Here is a 20,710-nt window from a genome sequence, read left to right as displayed (position 1 = left end):
ATGGCCTACCTGCCTGTCAGCCTTCCATCTCTGCACAAACTTATCGTGCCCTCATTGGTCATGTGCGCGTTCGTGTGTGTTGGAGGAGGAGGGGCTCTATAAGGAAGTGGCAGATTTTCTCCGGTTGTGTATTTTCAAATTCTAGCGAGCCCCCGTGCCGCTCAGTAGTGGGATCGCGCCTGTGAATAGACGCTGTAGTGAAGCCTGAGCAATACAGTGGGATCCAGTCTCTATACACTCTGAACACACACCTGGGATCACACACACACTCAACAACAATGTGTTTACATGTTACAGCAGCTTCATCTCTCTACATTTATTTGGTTCTTCACATGGAAACCTTCACAAACCACTTCTGTGTGTTTGTCCTGCAGCGCCTCCTCCTGGAGGAGAGCATGCAGCATCTGCTTCAAAATCACTTCACACATTAAGTCTCCTGCACGTTACAAGATTTATTTTTGAAAATATTATGCCTTTGCATAATTTTGGTGATTTTGTCTTGTTGTCGAGCATGTCAAACTGAGCAGTGCTACCAACAAAACAATTCATATCAAATGAAATGTGTGCCCTACTACTCGACCACTTATGATACAATGCTGTGTTTACTTGCTCAGCTGATATGGAAGCTATTATTATAAATTAGATCTCTCAGTCAAAAAATATATATTGAAAAACTCTAAAATCCATGTTTTTTGTTAAATTCATAATGATAATTTTGGGGGAGTGTCTTTGGAGGGTGGCCTCAAGAGACTGGCTGTCAGTGTCGATGAGTTTGTGACTTTCTCACTGGATTTAGTGACTTTTGGAGCATGTGCTGCAGCATTGGGCTGGGGGTTGGATTATTTGGATTATCTATATTACTCTGGCGGACTTCTCCAATATTGCCCACCAAAGCTCTGATGCAATAGTGTTTGTGATATTAAGACTGAATATCACTTGTGGAATAATAATTCGGCAAAAGATATTCTGAATTGAAGGTCACTTTTATTACCAAACAGATAAAAGACAAACAGTTACACAGACAAACAGTAAATATGAGAGAATATCAAACAACAGCACATAGATGGTGATGAAGATGTAAGAAAAAGAAAAAGTAGCACTTGTGAAGATATAAAACAGAGTTGGAGATGAATCTCCACTAAACTATGGATCCTTTTTTCTTCTGGCGCAGAGGAGACTGCACGTTCCACTGTCTGAGTCCAGGAGCTCTGAAACACAAAAGAAAGGGTTTTAAATCACACATTCTCTACAGAAATGTCTCTAAAACACCTACCTAAGCATGGACAGAAGTAAACTCACTTCTGCTCATTGGACCGCACATCCAGAACACTGGACTCTGCGACAACACCTGTAAGGAAACAGGAGAAAGAGATTCTATTAAATATGTGCACCTCTATAGTTCTGTAGGACATACGGTTGATTTCCTAGAACTCAACTGAAAACAAAACAGGGAGATTACACAGGGGCTTACTTGTTATACGGTCACTGAAGATTGCGCTGACTTCTTCGTCAAAAGTAAAATCAATGTTGACGCCTGGGGGAAAAAAGGACAGTTGGCTTTAGGGTGGTGAATGGATAAAGAAGTGTAGAAGAAGAAATATTGTCCGCTGTGGGCTGAGCTCTTACCTTTTGGTGTGCTGATGGCTCTGTTGTCCACGGCTCCTTTAGGTGTAACAGATGTAAATATGCAGTGGGGTTTATTTAATTTAATATTGTATAATCACACAAATTCTGTGTTTTATATAATTTTATTCTGTGTTCTTCATTTTATTGAATATTAAATACCTGGCAAGGACGGAGATCAGTGGGCGGAACCTCTGAAGTGTGGTCGCTGTGCTCAGGAGTTCATTGTTGTGAGGACTTTCCCCCCTATATAGTAGCCTCGTCTCAATACCCCTCCTCGACTCCTCCTTTCCCTCACTCGCGTCCCTTCCTTGCGTCTTAGCTCCGCCTCCGTAAGATGCGAGCGAGAGACACGAGGAGGTGACGCGAGGACAGAGGAGTCCTCAGGTATTAATTGGGATGTCCTCGTTCACTCAAACGTCACTCTTAAACGACGTCTGTTAATGATGACATGTGCACAGCTGTATCCCCTCTCATTGGGTTTAACGTAGGCCCAATCCCAAACCACGCCCTCGACCCTACCCCTCCGTGACGGAGTGAACGAACTCCGTCTGTAGCCACACTCGCAGCTCAACGAGGCTCCCTCCTGTCAGATGGAGGGAGTAAACACAGCGGCAAGCTTTGGGACGGCCTCCCCTCTCTCCGGCAGAAACAGGAAATGCCGTAACTGTATGTAACAACGGTTTGAAATCAGCATCTCTTAGACAAAAAATGTAAATTAATAACTCAAATAAAACTCCAAACATCTTTCATTGTGTTACTTTTTTGTAAAGCTCTTTTAGTTTTAAACCTGATGTTTATAAGCTTCTTAGTTTTTGCAACAGTCTGTAAATATACACAACTTTATAATAAAATGCACACATTTACCTTTTTCTAGACTAACCACAGGTATGATCCTAAGTTTAAAACATATGAGGTTATCATGAGGTTGTTAACATCGCAATTTATCAGTGTATGTTTGCTGGAACTACTTGTAAACAGCGTGTTTCCTGACGGACACACACAGCGTGACTCCGGTCAGGTAGAGACCGGTCTCAAGTCAGCACCGATGCAGACTCGCTGTTTGAGGGCTTGATAGCCCACTCCCCCTCCACACCGCTCCACACTCGTTGGTTTGGAACAGCACTTAATGTGGCGAACCCTCCGCGCGAACGCGCAAACGGAGGAGTAGTGTGTAGGGGTAGGGTGTAGGGGGCGGTTTGGGATTGGGCCTGAATAACCCTTTAGAACCGGCCCATTTATTGTTAAATATGTATTTAAATGATTAATCTTTCTCTTTTTAGTCAAGGAATTCAATGTATGATGGTTGGTCCTGCTTTTGTGTTCCGTTTTGGTGTAAAATGTACATTTCAATAAAATTATAATTATAATAATGTGAAAGGCTTTACTCTGAACATGTGTGTCCTGTAGATCCCCACATTCACCACAAACCCACATTCAGGACTGTGAATTTTAAATAATTTAACTCCTGAATATTTTAACACAAAACAAAACAAATAATTTGTATTTATCAAGATCTAGCCATTTATGAAATAGCTTTCTTAATAGCTATGTTTTAGTGACGTTCAAGATCATTAAACATGACTTAAATTGTTAGTATAACCTTAAGAAATGAATTGCACATAATAATTCCCACGGAGCTGTGAGCACTTATACATTTATGTGACGCTTTTCCACTCATTCTTCCAGTTCTCCTTTTCCTCTGTTGAAATCGACCAGCTGTGAAGGTGGGGGCGGGGCTTTTATACGCGAGTACTGAAAACACTTCCGCGTAGTCTGCTCTCGTGTATCCTCCCTTTCGTCTCCTCCCGCACCCTTCCTCCCTCACCCCTCCTCGACTCCTCCGTGTGCGTTTCAGCTATTGGGACGTCCTTCAAAATGGCGTGTCTTGATCGATTTCCGGGTCAAGTCCCGGAGGAGGGGAAGAGAGGAGTCGAGGAGGGGTATTGAGATGAGGCTATTGTGTCCCTCCCGTTTCCTCGGCCCTTTTTGTAAACGTTGCACATGAGAGGAGTCACTGAGGGAAACTGATGTAAAACTGATCGTTTTTATCTGTCAGTCATTAAACAGATCGTCTCAACTTTACGCTGGCTCGGGTCTCGTCCATTATCAACACAACGCAGAGACCGCTTAACCACACCGGTTACACTTGGTGCCGTTTGACCCGTTGCATCCCCGATCGGCGCTCGTCTGATCTGCCGGGAGAGAGCTGCGGACTCCCGTCTTCTCCCTCCCTCCTCCCCGCTCTGTGGACTCCTTGAACAGCGCTCGTGCCCGAGCGCGGGAGGTGTGTCTATTGTGACGAGGGATTAGAGTGTGTTTTTTTTAATTTTGTTCTCTCTATCCCTCAGTCCATTTTATTTTCTTATGCTTGCGAGGCTATGGTGGCCTGAGAGTGCATTTAGGGTTACTTTTGGCATGGAAAAAACAGGAAAACGTGTATGTAGAGTGTTATATTCTGTGTAGAATTAGCTCTTTTTATATTTGTTTAATTTATATATATTTTGTATTCATCTTGTGGTGATATTTGATGTCTATATCTGTTTTATACCTGTACTGAGAGTGATAACCTGTTTTTTTTATTTTTCTCTTCATTGGTATTTATTTTACAAGTTTTCTGGGCATATTGTGATATCAGAGGGTGGTACATTTGATCTTTGAGCTATGGCTGGTCATGGGCATGACTTTACTTTTGGGGTGGGGAGGGGTCAGCAGGCTGCTTCTCCTAGTTTTGGTAGGGGTAGGTCTATGTTGCCCAATATTCTCAACTACACAGTTGATCAGTCGGCTGTTGATCCACGTTTGGCCCCCGCTGCCAGTTCCACACCATTCATCCCACCCGGCCCTAAGCCTGCACAAGTCATCTCTGTCGATACATTTGGGGAGTTGATTACAGACTTGGCTAGACAGATTGGGGAAAACATCTCAGCCAGCCTTAGCGCTATTCACCAACCCAGTGTCATCCAGCCTAATTCTGCTACGAGTCAGTCATCCAGTCATGATGGTTTGTCACATTTGAAGGTTGTTGTGCAGTCTGAATCAAAGGCTCCACCTTACTTCAGGGGTGACCATAGTGACACATTCTCAGTTCATGAATGGGAGGACATGATGAAATGTTACATGAATAGGATTAAATGTGACACTCATGAGGAAATGTTCGACCTGATAATGTCAAGGCTAACAGGCAGAGCTAGGGATGTGGTGAAAGTGTCGCTCTGCAGCCGCCCCAAACTGGATGTCACTGCCCTGCCTGCAGCAGTGTTCGACATATTAAAAGGTAACTTTAGCGAGCTCTCGTACTCCAATTTGCCAATGAAAGATTTCTATAGTACCATTCCCCGTGCAAATGAAAGTGCCATGGATTACTGGATTCGCCTCAACAAATCCATTGATGCTGCTGACGAGTGCCTGAGGAGACGAGGTAGGTCTGTTGAGGACCCCAGTGCTGAAGTGGTCATGATGTTCATTAATCACTGCCCCGATCCCAGTCTTACCATGTCATTCCAGCTGAAGGCACCTGAGCAGTGGACTGCATCCGAGGTCCAGGGGCGTTTGGATCTGAGTCCCGACACACAGAGTGTTTGTCAGCTTGCAGTCAGAGTCCTGTGGCTGATTCTTTCCGTTCTTCATGTCCTGGCGGTGCACAAGCTGCCTTCGGGATATGCCAGTTGAATCCTCATCAGACCTCTCTGCCTGCCCCTGTGGGGGTCTGCGATCTGCCTCGTCAGGACAATGTGCTAGTGAGTCAACATGCATCTAATGCACTGCCTTCACCCCTTGCTGCTGTTTCTAACTCAGCCCCTGCCACCATTGACTCATCAACCAAGGAGCCTGGTGTTCAGCAGCTAGTGGCTATGTTTGATAAAGTGCTGTCATTGTGCTCTGCTTCCTTCGAGAACAGCCAACGACCAGGTTACCATCAGGCAGTTTCCCGTCAGCCTGAAAACAGTCAACCACGCAATCGGCAAGCTGGCCGACCCTATCACCAGCAGGGTTCAGTTCCCACTACATGCAGAGTTTGTAGTTCAGACACCCATTCAACCCATGCGCATTGCAGACTTTACCGATTGTGCCTCAACTGCTTTGGTCCTGGTCACATGAGGCTTGAGTGCCCGCAAGCCTCCCGCTCCCCAACCACACCTGCCCCTTCACCCTCCAATGCCGATTTAAACTAGCCAGCCCATGTAATGAGAGGGATAACATGGGCAGTGCTGGTGACACCCTCAGCAGGGAGGAAGATTCGCATTCTGTCTATGCAAATTGTTCTAGTAGTCTTCCTGACGATAAGACAGTGATTTTTGTGGGATGAAGTAAAAAGATATGATTCTACACTGTATTGAAGTAAACATGTATTATTTTGAATTGTATTTTAGTGAACATGTATTGTTTGAACTGTTTTAGGTAATCACAAACGGGTTTTGATAATCACTTAGAATAGGAATGTTATTCTCACTTTTAAACTCACTGACCCAGAGATTCTGTGTTTCACACACCAACCTTGCCTGTTTCACCCCTAAAAACCAGATGTCGTCATTAAGGTCGTTAAAGACAACATTACATCGCTCCTTATCACCCCTAAGAACAGATGTTGTTTTTAAGTCGTTAAAGACACATCGTTAAATAGGTGAAGAAAAGTTTAAATGTCTGAAAAGGGATGGTTTATGTGAAGAACTCATGGGAAAGGAATAGAGTTAAGATTCGAATCGGAGATAGAGGTTGACTTTTGACCTTAGGGGACTTTGGAATTTCAAATTCTGGTGAAGAACTATTGAACTCGACCAGAAGTGAATCCAGCCAGTCAGGACACTTGGGGGAGGTGATCAGCTTACACAGCTCCTCCTCACGGAACTCTGATTCGCTTGGGAGGAAAATGGGAAGGAAGAGTCGATACATCTCCGCCCCAAAAATAGATATGAATACTGATGTTTTTGAGTGTAAAAATGCTTTTTGGTTTGGTGAGTTGGTTGGTCCCGATATCTGTGTCCGCATCGCATCACAAACCTGAAGTCACTTTCATCTCGTTTGATGAGTTGGTTTGATCCCGACACATTTATCTGCATCGCATCACAAACCTGAAGTCCGGAGTACTCTGTATAACTTGTATACTTGTTCTATTTCCTACCAGTAAACTCAGATAATTGTTATAACTTTTGATTCCGGTGTTTTCAATTCCTTTCTGATTTAATAGAGACCAGCCTCATTCAACGAACGGCGCGGAGAGAGGGGGCTATCAGCCGCCAGAAAAGTGTTCTGCTCCAACAGGGATCACATAAGGTGGAGGGGGCTAGCGACTTGTTTTATGCTCCAGTGGTCATCAGTAGCCAGTCTACATTGAGAGGGATGCTTGATTCTGGGAGCATGTCATGCACGCTCAGTGAGGCGGCGGAGTCCAGGCTTAAGGCCACTGGCGTCATTCTGAATCCTCAGCCGGTTCCTGGAAATGTGATCCTAGTTGGCTGTGGTGGCCTCACGACACGACCCACATGTATCTATGACCTTGACATTGAGATTTTTGGATCTAAGTTCATTGTGCCAACCTTCCTTGTTCCTGGCCAGAGGGACGAGTTAATCATTGGGAGCAACGTTATCAGACCTATGATACAGAAGATGAAGTCTGATGAAAAGTACTGGGAGCTCATATCTTCAAGCACCTCAGACCCAGAGTGTGAACAGTTTCTTCAAATGCTCAGTGGCATCACACGCTGGTCTGGTCCTGAGTTGCCTGACAAGATTGGTACTGTCAGACTGCAGCAGGCTGTCACACTTGCCCCTCAGCAAGAGTATTTGGTCTGGGGGAAATTACCCAGTAGCGCACCTGTGTCACCAGGGAGCACTGTCATTGTGGAACCAACATCCTCCCGTTCAGCCCCAAAGAACATCATTGTTGGGCGGGTCGTAGCACCAATGTGGGGAGATCGCTGGGTCCTAATGAAGATCATGAACTCGACGAAGAAACCTGTGACGTTACGTCGCAATGCCAAAGTGGCTGACGTCTTTCCTTGTGTTGCTGTAGAGGACCTCCACATCTCCCAGGGTGTGAACAGGTCACAGGCAGATCAGCCTGCTGAACCGGTCTTCAACCCAGAAACCACCTGTAGCCCCCTTCAACAACTCAAGGAATGTGGTTTGGCGGACATAGACATTGATGGCTGCGAGGTATCGGGCGAATGGAAGCAGCGTCTGGCTGACCTTGTTCTTACTTACCAGGATGTATTTTCCAAGGACAAGCTAGACTGCGGGGAAGCAAAAGGGTTTGTCCATCGAATACACCTCACTGATGATCATCCCTTCCGGCTCCCTTACCGTCGCGTCCCTCCAGCACACTACCACAAACTGAGAGAAGTCTTGTCTGAGATGGAGTTGAAGGGCATTATCAGCAAGTCAGTCAGCGAGTATGCCTCGCCGCTGGTTCTGGTCTGGAAGAAGACAGGTGAATTGAGGATCTGCACTGACTTTCGTTGGCTGAATGCCAAGACAGTCAAAGACGCCCACCCATTGCCCCACCAGGGAGACTGCCTTGCCGCCCTTGGAGGGAATGCCTTTTTCAGCACCATGGATCTCACATCAGGCTTCTACAATGTCCCCCTCCATGAGTCTGACAGACGGTACACAGCCTTCACAACACCATTGGGCTTATATGAGTACAACAGACTTCCCCAGGGGCTATGCAACAGTCCTGCATCCTTTATGCGGATGATGATGAGTGTTTTTGGTGACTTGAACTTCTCCAGCCTCCTCTGTTATATGGATGACCTGCTGGTTTTCGCTCCATCTGAAGTGGAAGCCCTGAGTCGACTCGAGACGGTCTTCTCACGTCTCAGAGCTAACAATCTGAAGCTGTCTCAGAAGAAGTGCCACTTCCTTCGCAGGTCTGTGCGGTTTCTTGGCCATGTGGTGAGCAGTGATGGTGTCTCAGTCGATCAGGGGAAGGTGGAGGTCATATCTGCTTTCAGGAAAGAGGACCTTATGGACGGTGATGGCTGTACTCCATCTCAGCAGAAGGTCAAATATTTCCTTGGGATGGCACTGTACTACCAGCATTTCATTCCTGGCTGCTCTTCCATCGCCAAACCGCTGTATGCTTTGACCGCAGGGACGAAGAGGAGTGTGAAAAATTCCCCTGGTCGGCGGAGAGTCGGTACCTTCCGGAAATTGACTCCTCAGGATTGGACTCCTGTCTGTGAGAAAGCATTTGAAGATCTGAAGAGTGCGCTCCTCAATAGTGTGCTGGCTCACCCAGACTTTGATAGGCCTTTCATCCTCTCCACCGATGCCTCCCTTGATGGTTTGGGTGCTGTTTTGTCCCAGGTACATGCTGGTGAGGAGATGGCAAGGCCCATTGCCTTCGCCAGTAAGTCTCTCAGTCGCAGCCAACTCAACTATCCTGCTCACAGGCTTGAGTTCTTGGCGCTCAAATGGGCAGTATGTGATAAATTCAGTCATTGGCTGATGGGTCACAGGTTCACTGTCTGGTCAGACAACAATCCTCTCACATACATCTTGACCAAACCCAAACTTGATGCGTGTGAGCAGCGTTGGGTCTCCAAATTGGCGCCGTAGTCCTTTGAGATCAAACACATTCCTGGCAGGCTAAATGTGGTTGCAGATGCTCTCAGTAGGGAACCATTTGTGAAGCCTTTGAGAGAACAGTTGTTGCTCGAGCCTTACTCTGAGTTGCTGGACCGGGCCTGTGATGTCAGTGACGAATTCATACAGGACTCCTTCCGTCTCACCTGCCAGCCACAATCACTGACACACCCATTGACCTCGTCGGCCCTTGATGTATCAATGTCCAGTGAGGATGTCTCCTCTATCCTCTCCTCGTTCGATGAGTGGGATTCTGCCCCTGGGCAACGTGCGTCCTCTCTAGCAGGTCATCTTACCTCATTGGAGCCTCCTGGCCAGGATGTGTTGCCATCTTTGTCTCTTGCTGACCTCCGGTCTCACCAACAACAGGACCCAGTCATCTCACGGGTTGTTCTCTATGTTGACAGGAGACGCAGGCCTTCTAGACGTGAACGCTGCAATGAGAGCCTGGAAACTCTGAGAATTCTTAAGCAGTGGGAAAGACTGACACTCACGAACGGCATCCTTTATAGGGTCACAAAGAACCCTCTGACAAAACACAAAAAGTTCCAGTTTGTTGTACCTGAGACTCTGAAAGCAGATGCATTGGCTGGTGTTCATGACCATGCTGGTCATCAAGGTCAGCCCCGCACACTTTCTCTGGCCCGCCAGCGGTTCTTCTGGTATGACATGGAAAAGGATCTTCGCAATCATGTAAGGAGCTGTCACAGATGCATACTCAGCAAGGCCCCTGAGCCCTCCGCAAGAGCCCCATTGGAGAGTATTAAGACCTCTGCCCCTCTGGAACTTGTGTGTATTGACTTTTGGTTGGCTGAGGATAATAACAACAAGTCTGTGGATGTTCTTGTGATCACCGATCACTTCACCAAGTTGGCTCATGCCTTTCCCTGTCAGGATCAGACCGCTAAAAGGGTGGCGAAGAAGCTGTGGGACAGCTTTTTCTGTATTTATGGCTTCCCTCAGCGCCTCCATTCTGACCAGGGGGCCAACTTTGAAAGTGAGCTGATCGCAGAGCTACTCGAGTTGTCAGGCGTCAACAAGTCTCGTACTTCACCTTACCACCCCATGGGTAATGGAGGTACTGAAAGGTTTAATCGCACCCTGGGCAACATGCTGAGATCTCTACCCCTCCGTTCCAAACAGAAATGGCCACAAATGGTCCAGACCATGACTTTTGTGTACAACTGTACCATTCATGAGACCACTGGGTTTGCACCTTTCTATTTGATGTTCGGGAGGGTCCCCAGACTGCCGGTTGACCTTCTTTTCAAGAATGTGTTGCATGATGACACAGTGTGTGACTACGACGCTTATGTCAAATCCCTTTTGGATGACCTTCACTGCGCCATGGTGCTGGCTCAAAAGAACAGCACTGCTGAGCAACGACATCAATGTGACCAGTACAATAAAAGGGTCAGAGGTCATCCCCTGTCTCTTGGTGACAGGGTGCTGCTGGCGAACAAAGGAGCCAGGGGGAAACGTAAGCTTTCTGACAAGTGGATGCCCATCATTTACACCGTGGTGGCCTCAAAACCTGCCTTGCATATATACCGGATCAAGGATCGAGAAGGGAATGAACGTGTTGTCCATCAGAACCTGCTGCTCCAGGTTGACTTCCTGCCCCTGGAAGAGGCCTCAAATGGCAGTCCTGCTCCTTTGTCCATGCCTACTGTTAGCTTGGCCGATGTTCCCCCTGCAACTGATTTGCACAAGACTGCGATCTCTGAGTTGGATACTGCAGCTGCTGCTGCCGGATCGTCTCTTGCTGGTTCCCTTTCGAGTGCTGTTGGCTGGGCAGATAGCCGCACTGCCTCATGGGTCCACGAACAGTCCTCCATTGATGGCTCAGTTAGTTCAGAGTGTCCATTGTCTCCCTCTCTGGCAATTTCCCCTGCTTTGGATGTTCCTGCCCCGATCCCTGTTCCCCTGTCACAGTCACTGTCTGCCCATCCTGGTCCACAGCAGTGTCCGACTGCCAATGGGGGGCTTGCCTCTCGGTTTGGCAGAATCTTTAGGCCAGTGTGTCGTCTGATTGAGTCCATGACACAACTTGAGTCTGTTTTAGGGGTTGATTCAGGCCCCGGTGCTGTTATCCATGTGTGAGAAATTGGGGTGGCATAGGATTGACGTTTTGTTTTATTGTTATTATATGTATAATGTTTTTTTTTCTTGTGACAAAGGAATGTTTTTGGTTAACTCTGCTGCTGTATGTCACACTTTCTTTTGTGTATCCACATGGTTTGGCCGTATGTGTGATGTATAAGGCATCTCACTTTGTCTAGAGGGTGTCATGTGTTATTGCTAGGCGCCGGGTAATACTCTGATTCTCTTATCCTTTCAGTAGGAAGTTTATATTGCTGATTCCATACACTTTGTTTGTGTATTTCATGGCCGATGTGTTGTTTGTGTGGATTGTTTTGGTTTCCCAGAATTTTGTGTAATTCTAGGGGGGAGAGTGTAACAGATGTAAATATGCAGTGGGGTTTATTTAATTTAATATTGTATAATCACACAAATTCTGTGTTTTATATAATTTTATTCTGTGTTCTTCATTTTATTGAATGTTAAATACCTGGCAAGGACGGAGATCAGTGGGCGGAACCTCTGAAGTGTGGTCGCTGTGCTCAGGAGTTCATTGTTGTGAGGACTTTCCCCCCTATATATTGTGTCCCTCCCGTTTCCTCGGCCCTTTTTGGTAAACGTTGCATGTGAGAGGAGTCACTGAGGGAAACTGATGTAAAACTGATCGTTTTTATCTGTCAGGTATGTGCCCTTTTTGTAAACGTTGCACGTGAGAGGAGTCACTGAGGGAAACTGATGTAAAACTGATCGTTTTTATCTGTCAGTCATTAAACAGATCGTCTCAACTTTACGCTGGCTCGGGTCTCGTCCATTATCAACACAACGCAGAGACCGCTTAACCACACCGGTTACATAGGCATCACTGGAAAGTCAAATAAGACAAACTGTGAAATACTGATGGAGGATAAAAAAAAGCAGTTGATCCAGAGCCGAGCATCAGAGACCTTTATTCCTCCTCCTCATCCTCCACCTTCACCACCAACTCCTGCTCTTCTTAAACTTCAATGAAGTCCATCAATCTACAGTCATCAGACCTGTCATTTGAATCCACAAAAAAAAAAAATAGGTAGCCTACTTTAATATTTCTTATGTTTTATTTAATGTATTTTACAGTTAGCCAGCATCCATTAAATGTTATTAGTATTACTGAGAAATGATGATGAAAAGCCACTGTGACTGATATGTTTAAACTCATAAGCACTAATGTAAAAAACACACACTCTTATTCTAGTATATTAATATACAAATGTCAAGATGTTCATACGAAGAATCGTAAATGAACAGCATTAAAAGTTAAACTTTCAGTTTTAGCAATAAATGTATGCCAGTCTGGAAATGACTGGAAAAGACTCATAGTTTAATGCTGTCTCATTGTAAATGTTCTTAAATTAAACTTCCCAATAACTTAAGCAAAATAAATCATCAGCTGAATTTGATAAACCAGTTGGAAACTGATGAAGAGAGGAAGAATATCATCGTGTATGAATGCAAAACAAGACATGACGTCGCGTCTCTAAACCCCAAACCCTCTCCGGTGCAGAGTCCTTTCGCCGGGTGCGGTGGCTCTCGCCTGTAATCCCAGTTACCGGGAGGCTGAGGCTGGAGGAGCGTTTGAGCTCAGGAGCTCTGAGCTGCAGGGACTATGCCGAACGGGTGTCCGCACTAAGTTCGGTATCGATATGGTGCTCCTTGGGGAGCCCGGGACCACCAGGTCGTCTAAGGAGGGGGGCACCGGCCCAGGTCGGACACGGAGCAGGTCAAAACCCCCGTGCCGGCTCAGTAGTGGGATCGCCGCCTGTGAATAGACGCTGTAGTGAAGCCTGAGCAATACAGCGGGACCCAGTCTTTATACACTCTGAACACACACCTGGGATAACACACACTCAACAACAATGTGTTTACATGTTACAGCAGCTTCATCTCTCTACATTTATTTGGTAATTCACATGGAAACCTTCACAAACCACTTCTGTGTGTTTGTCCTGCAGCGCCTCCTCCTGGAGGAGAGCATGGCAGCATCTGCTTCAAAAATCACTTCACACATTAAGTCTCCTGCACGTTACAAGATTTATTTTTGAAAATATTATGCCTTTGCATAATTTTGGTGATTTTGTCTTGTTGTCGAGCATGTCAAACTGAGCAGTGCTACCAACAAAAACAATTCATATCAAATGAAATGTGTGGCCCTACTAACTCGACCACTTATGATACAATGCTGTGTTTTACTTGCTCAGCTGATATGGAAGCTATTATTATAAATTAGATCTCTCAGTCAAAAAAATATATATTGAAAAACTCTAAAATCCATGTTTTTGTTAAATTCATAATGATAATTTTGGGGGAGTGTCTTTGGAGGGTGGCCTCAAGAGACTGGCTGTCAGTGTTGATGAGTTTGTGACTTCTCAATGGATTTAGTGACCTTTGGAGCATGTGCTGCAGCATTGGGCTGGGGGTTGGATTAGGTTGGATTATCTATATTACTCCGGCGGACTTCTCCAATATTGGCCCACCAAGCTCTAATGCAATAGTGTTTGTGATATTAAGACTGAATATCACTTGTGGAATAATAATTCGGCAAAAGATATTCTGAATTGAAGGTCACTTTATTACCAAACAGATAAAAGACAAACAGTTACACAGACAAACAGTAAATATGAGAGAATATCAAACAACAGCACATAGATGGTGATGAAGATGTAAGAAAAAGAAAAAGTAGCACTTGTGAAGATATAAAACAGAGTTGGAGATGAATCTCCACTAAACTATGGATCCTTTTTTTCTGGCGCAGAGGAGACTGCACGTTCCACTGTCTGAGTCCAGGAGCTCTGAAACACAAAAGAAAGGTTTTTAAATCACCATTCTCTACAGAAATGTCTCTAAAACACCTACCTAAGCATGGACAGAAGTACACTCACTTCTGCTCATTGGACCGCACATCCAGAACACTGGACTCTGCGACAACACCTGTAAGGAAACAGGAGAAGAGATTCTATTAAATATGTGCACCTCTATAGTTCTGTAGGACATACGGTTGATTTCCTAGAACTCAACTGAAAACAAACAGGGAGATTACACAGGGGCTTACTTGTTATACGGTCACTGAAGATTGCGCTGACATCTTTGTCAAAAGTAAAATCAATGTTGACGCCTGGAAAAAAAAAGGACAGTTGGCTTTAGGGTGGTGAATGGATAAAGAAGTGTAGAAGAAGAAATATTGTCCGCTGTGGGCTGAGCTCTTACCTTTTGGTGTGCTGATGGCTCTGTTGTCCACGGCTCCTTTAGGCATCACTGGAAAGTCAAATAAGACAAACTGTGAAATACTGATGGAGGATAAAAAAAAGCAGTTGATCCAGAGCCGAGCATCAGAGACCTTTATTCCTCCTCCTCATCCTCCACCTTCACCACCAACTCCTGCTCTTCTTAAACTTCAATGAAGTCCATCAATCTACAGTCATCAGACCTGTCATTTGAATCCACAAAAAAAAAATAGGTAGCCTACTTTAATATTTCTTATGTTTTATTTAATGTATTTTACAGTTAGCCAGCATCCATTAAATGTTATTAGTATTACTGAGAAATGATGATGAAAAGCCACTGTGACTGATATGTTTAAACTCATAAGCACTAATGTAAAAAACACACTCTTATTCTAGTATATTAATATACAAATGTCAAGATGTTCATACGAAGAATCGTAAATGAACAGCATTAAAAGTTAAACTTTCAGTTTTAGCAATAAATGTATGCCAGTCTGGAAATGACTGGAAAAGACTCATAGTTTAATGCTGTCTCATTGTAATGTTCTTAAATTAAACTTCCCAATAACTTAAGCAAAATAAATCATCAGCTGAATTTGATAAACCAGTTGGAAACTGATGAAGAGAGGAAGAATATCATCGTGTATGAATGCAAAACAAGACATGACGTCGCGTCTCTAAACCCCAAACCCTCTCCGGTGCAGAGTCCTTTCGCCGGGTGCGGTGGCGCGCGCCTGTAATCCCAGTTACCGGGAGGCTGAGGCTGGAGGAGCGTTTGAGCTCAGGAGCTCTGAGCTGCAGGGACTATGCCGAACGGGTGTCCGCACTAAGTTCGGTATCGATATGGTGCTACTTGGGGAGCCCGGGACCACCAGGTCGTCTAAGGAGGGGGGCACCGGCCCAGGTCGGACACGGAGCAGGTCAAAACCCCCGTGCCGCTCAGTAGTGGGATCGCGCCTGTGAATAGACGCTGTAGTGAAGCCTGAGCAATACAGCGGGACCCAGTCTTTATACACTCTGAACACACACCTGGGATAACACACACTCAACAACAATGTGTTTACATGTTACAGCAGCTTCATCTCTCTACATTTATTTGGTACTTCACATGGAAACCTTCACAAACCACTTCTGTGTGTTTGTCCTGCAGCGCCTCCTCCTGGAGGAGAGCATGCAGCATCTGCTTCAAAATCACTTCACACATTAAGTCTCCTGCACGTTACAAGATTTATTTTTGAAAATATTATGCCTTTGCATAATTTTGGTGATTTTGTCTTGTTGTCGAGCATGTCAAACTGAGCAGTGCTACCAACAAAACAATTCATATCAAATGAAATGTGTGCCCTACTACTCGACCACTTATGATACAGTGCTGTGTTTACTTGCTCAGCTGATATGGAGGCTATTATTATAAATTAGATCTCTCAGTCAAAAAATATATATTGAAAAACTCTAAAATCCATGTTTTTTGTTAAATTCATAATGATAATTTTGGGGGAGTGTCTTTGGAGGGTGGCCTCAAGAGACTGGCTGTCAGTGTTGATGAGTTTGTGACTTTCTCACTGGATTTAGTGACCTTTGGAGCATGTGCTGCAGCATTGGGCTGGGGGTTGGATTATTTGGATTATCTATATTACTCCGGCGGACTTCTCCAATATTGCCCACCAAAGCTCTAATGCAATAGTGTTTGTGATATTAAGACTGAATATCACTTGTGGAATAATAATTCGGCAAAAGATATTCTGAATTGAAGGTCACTTTTATTACCAAACAGATAAAAGACAAACAGTTACACAGACAAACAGTAAATATGAGAGAATATCAAACAACAGCACATAGATGGTGATGAAGATGTAAGAAAAAGAAAAAGTAGCACTTGTGAAGATATAAAACAGAGTTGGAGATGAATCTCCACTAAACTATGGATCCTTTTTTCTTCTGGCGCAGAGGAGACTGCACGTTCCACTGTCTGAGTCCAGGAGCTCTGAAACACAAAAGAAAGGGTTTTAAATCACACATTCTCTACAGAAATGTCTCTAAAACACCTACCTAAGCATGGACAGAAGTACACTCACTTCTGCTCATTGGACCGCACATCCAGAACACTGGACTCTGCGACAACACCTGTAAGGAAACAGGAGAAAGAGATTCTATTAAATATGTGCACCTCTATAGTTCTGTAGGACATACGGTTGATTTCCTAGAACTCAACTGAAAACAAAACAGGGAGATTACACAGGGGCTTACTTGTTATACGGTCACTGAAGATTGCGCTGACATCTTCGTCAAAAGTAAAATCAATGTTGACGCCTGGAAAAAAAAGGACAGTTGGCTTTAGGGTGGTGAATGGATAAAGAAGTGTAGAAGAAGAAATATTGTCCGCTGTGGGCTGAGCTCTTACCTTTGGTGTGCTGATGGCTCTGTTGTCCACGGCTCCTTTAGGCATCACTGGAAAGTCAAATAAGACAAACTGTGAAATACTGATGGAGGATAAAAAAAAGCAGTTGATCCAGAGCCGAGCATCAGAGACCTTTATTCCTCCTCCTCATCCTCCACCTTCACCACCAACTCCTGCTCTTCTTAAACTTCAATGAAGTCCATCAATCTACAGTCATCAGACCTGTCATTTGAATCCACAAAAAAAAAAATAGGTAGCCTACTTTAATATTTCTTATGTTTTATTTAATGTATTTTACAGTTAGCCAGCATCCATTAAATGTTATTAGTATTACTGAGAAATGATGATGAAAAGCCACTGTGACTGATATGTTTAAACTCATAAGCACTAATGTAAAAAACACACACTCTTATTCTAGTATATTAATATACAAATGTCAAGATGTTCATACGAAGAATCGTAAATGAACAGCATTAAAAGTTAAACTTTCAGTTTTAGCAATAAATGTATGCCAGTCTGGAAATGACTGGAAAAGACTCATAGTTTAATGCTGTCTCATTGTGAATGTTCTTAAATTAAACTTCCCAATAACTTAAGCAAAATAAATCATCAGCTGAATTTGATAAACCAGTTGGAAACTGATGAAGAGAGGAAGAATATCATCGTGTATGAATGCAAAACAAGACATGACGTCGCGTCTCTAAACCCCAAACCCTCTCCGGTGCAGAGTCCTTTCGCCGGGTGCGGTGGCGCGCGCCTGTAATCCCAGTTACCGGGAGGCTGAGGCTGGAGGAGCGTTTGAGCTCAGGAGCTCTGAGCTGCAGGGACTATGCCGAACGGGTGTCCGCACTAAGTTCGGTATCGATATGGTGCTACTTGGGGAGCCCGGGACCACCAGGTCGTCTAAGGAGGGGGCACCGGCCCAGGTCGGACACGGAGCAGGTCAAAACCCCCGTGCCGCTCAGTAGTGGGATCGCGCCTGTGAATAGACGCTGTAGTGAAGCCTGAGCAATACAGCGGGACCCAGTCTTTATACACTCTGAACACACACTGGGATAACACACACTCAACAACAATGTGTTTACATGTTACAGCAGCTTCATCTCTCTACATTTATTTGGTACTTCACATGGAAACCTTCACAAACCACTTCTGTGTGTTTGTCCTGCAGCGCCTCCTCCTGGAGGAGAGCATGCAGCATCTGCTTCAAAATCACTTCACACATTAAGTCTCCTGCACGTTACAAGATTTATTTTTGAAAATATTATGCCTTTGCATAATTTTGGTGATTTTGTCTTGTTGTCGAGCATGTCAAACTGAGCAGTGCTACCAACAAAACAATTCATATCAAATGAAATGTGTGCCCTACTACTCGACCACTTATGATACAATGCTGTGTTTACTTGCTCAGCTGATATGGAAGCTATTATTATAAATTAGATCTCTCAGTCAAAAAATATATATTGAAAAACTCTAAAATCCATGTTTTTTGTTAAATTCATAATGATAATTTTGGGGGAGTGTCTTTGGAGGGTGGCCTCAAGAGACTGGCTGTCAGTGTCGATGAGTTTGTGACGTTCTCACTGGATTTAGTGACCTTTGGAGCATGTGCTGCAGCATTGGGCTGGGGGTTGGATTATTTGGATTATCTATATTACTCCGGCGGACTTCTCCAATATTGCCCACCAAAGCTCTAATGCAATAGTGTTTGTGATATTAAGACTGAATATCACTTGTGGAATAATAATTCGGCAAAAGATATTCTGAATTGAAGGTCACTTTTATTACCAACAGATAAAAGACAAACAGTTACACAGACAAACAGTAAATATGAGAGAATATCAAACAACAGCACATAGATGGTGATGAAGATGTAAGAAAAAAAAAGTAGCACTTGTGAAGATATAAAACAGAGTTGGAGATGAATCTCCACTAAACTATGGATCCTTTTTTCTTCTGGCGCAGAGGAGACTGCACGTTCCACTGTCTGAGTCCAGGAGCTCTGAAACACAAAAGAAAGGGTTTTAAATCACACATTCTCTACAGAAATGTCTCTAAAACACCTACCTAAGCATGGACAGAAGTACACTCACTTCTGCTCATTGGACCGCACATCCAGAACACTGGACTCTGCGACAACACCTGTAAGGAAACAGGAGAAAGAGATTCTATTAAATATGTGCACCTCTATAGTTCTGTAGGACATACGGTTGATTTCCTAGAACTCAACTGAAAACAAAACAGGGAGATTACACAGGGGCTTACTTGTTATACGGTCACGGAAGATTGCGCTGACATCTTCGTCAAAAGTAAAATCAATGTTGACGCCTGGAAAAAAAAAGGACAGTTGGCTTTAGGGTGGTGAATGGATAAAGAAGTGTAGAAGAAGAAATATTGTCCGCTGTGGGCTGAGCTCTTACCTTTTGGTGTGCTGATGGCTCTGTTGTCCACGGCTCCTTTAGGCATCACTGGAAAGTCAAATAAGACAAACTGTGAAATACTGATGGAGGATAAAAAAAAGCAGTTGATCCAGAGCCGAGCATCAGAGACCTTTATTCCTCCTCCTCATCCTCCACCTTCACCACCAACTCCTGCTCTTCTTAAACTTCAATGAAGTCCATCAATCTACAGTCATCAGACCTGTCATTTGAATCCACAAAAAAAAAAATAGGTAGCCTACTTTAATATTTCTTATGTTTTATTTAATGTATTTTACAGTTAGCCAGCATCCATTAAATGTTATTAGTATTACTGAGAAATGATGATGAAAAGCCACTGTGACTGATATGTTTAAACTCATAAGCACTAATGTAAAAAACACACACTCTTATTCTAGTATATTAATATACAAATGTCAAGATGTTCATACGAAGAATCGTAAATGAACAGCATTAAAAGTTAAACTTTCAGTTTTAGCAATAAATGTATGCCAGTCTGGAAATGACTGGAAAAGACTCATAGTTTAATGCTGTCTCATTGTGAATGTTCTTAAATTAAACTTCCCAATAACTTAAGCAAAATAAATCATCAGCTGAATTTGATAAACCAGTTGGAAACTGATGAAGAGAGGAAGAATATCATCGTGTATGAATGCAAAACAAGACATGACGTCGCGTCTCTAAACCCCAAACCCTCTCCGGTGCAGAGTCCTTTCGCCGGGTGCGGGGCGCGCGCCTGTAATCCCAGTTACCGGGAGGCTGAGGCTGGAGGAGCGTTTGAGCTCAGGAGCTCTGAGCTGCAGGGACTATGCCGAACGGGTGTCCGCACTAAGTTCGGTATCGATATGGTGCTACTTTGGGGAGCCCGGGACCACCAGGTCGTCTAAGGAGGGGGGCACCGGCCCAGGTCGGACACGGAGCAGGTCAAAACCCCCGTGCCGCTCAGTAGTGGGATCGCGCCTGTGAATAGACGCTGTAGTGAAGCCTGAGCAATACAGCGGGACCCAGTCTTTATACACTCTGAACACACACCTGGGATAACACACACTCAACAACAATGTGTTTACATGTTACAGCAGCTTCATCTCTCTACATTTATTTGGTACTTCACATGGAAACCTTCACAAACCACTTCTGTGTGTTTGTCCTGCAGCGCCTCCTCCTGGAGGAGAGCATGCAGCATCTGCTTCAAAATCACTTCACACATTAAGTCTCCTGCACGTTACAAGATTTATTTTTGAAAATATTATGCCTTTGCATAATTTTGGTGATTTTGTCTTGTTGTCGAGCATGTCAAACTGAGCAGTGCTACCAACAAAACAATT

General features: G+C 44.4%; 1 protein-coding gene and 3 long non-coding RNA genes across 4 annotated transcripts; all 4 read right to left on the bottom strand.

Moving 5' to 3' along the window:
• Window positions 1–962: 962 nt before the first annotated feature.
• Window positions 963–1,669, bottom strand: LOC117499539. The gene is made up of 4 exons (XR_004557717.1): window positions 1,627–1,669; window positions 1,472–1,534; window positions 1,300–1,348; window positions 963–1,208 (listed from the first exon to the last, which is right to left on the bottom strand). It is a non-coding gene; the product is annotated as an uncharacterized LOC117499539 (long non-coding RNA).
• A 12,400-nt stretch (window positions 1,670–14,069) lies between these two features.
• LOC117499921 lies at window positions 14,070–14,781 on the bottom strand. The gene is made up of 4 exons (XR_004557735.1): window positions 14,533–14,781; window positions 14,378–14,440; window positions 14,208–14,256; window positions 14,070–14,117 (listed from the first exon to the last, which is right to left on the bottom strand). It is a non-coding gene; the product is annotated as an uncharacterized LOC117499921 (long non-coding RNA).
• A 1,506-nt stretch (window positions 14,782–16,287) lies between these two features.
• LOC117499903 lies at window positions 16,288–16,861 on the bottom strand. The gene is made up of 3 exons (XR_004557732.1): window positions 16,797–16,861; window positions 16,625–16,673; window positions 16,288–16,533 (listed from the first exon to the last, which is right to left on the bottom strand). It is a non-coding gene; the product is annotated as an uncharacterized LOC117499903 (long non-coding RNA).
• A 1,848-nt stretch (window positions 16,862–18,709) lies between these two features.
• Window positions 18,710–19,682, bottom strand: ncapd3 (non-SMC condensin II complex, subunit D3). Its single transcript, XM_034152622.1, has 4 exons — window positions 19,368–19,682; window positions 19,213–19,275; window positions 19,041–19,089; window positions 18,710–18,949 (listed from the first exon to the last, which is right to left on the bottom strand). Exons 1-4 carry the CDS (start codon window positions 19,411–19,413, stop codon window positions 18,880–18,882), a joined length of 228 nt encoding a protein of 75 aa, XP_034008513.1. The 5' UTR covers window positions 19,414–19,682; the 3' UTR covers window positions 18,710–18,879.
• Window positions 19,683–20,710: the final 1,028 nt, after the last annotated feature.

Source organism: Trematomus bernacchii, unplaced genomic scaffold (assembly GCF_902827165.1).
Source record: "Trematomus bernacchii unplaced genomic scaffold, fTreBer1.1, whole genome shotgun sequence".
Taxonomy (NCBI): Eukaryota; Metazoa; Chordata; class Actinopteri; order Perciformes; family Nototheniidae; genus Trematomus; species Trematomus bernacchii.
The sequence above is the reverse complement of the archived record's forward strand: the minus strand, read 5'-3'. Positions and strand labels throughout refer to the sequence as shown.

Bases quoted from the DNA above. Each gene is read 5' to 3' on its own strand.
- ncapd3 (XM_034152622.1), bottom strand. From the start codon at position 19,413: ATGCCTAAAGGAGCCGTGGACAACAGAGCCATCAGCACACCAAAAG. The intron at 19,090-19,212 runs GTAAGCCCCTGT...GTTTCCTTACAG, and splicing joins CTTCCGTGACCGTATAACAA to GTGTTGTCGCAGAGTCCAGT. The intron at 18,950-19,040 runs GTGAGTGTACTT...TTTGTGTTTCAG, and splicing joins GTGCGGTCCAATGAGCAGAA to AGCTCCTGGACTCAGACAGT.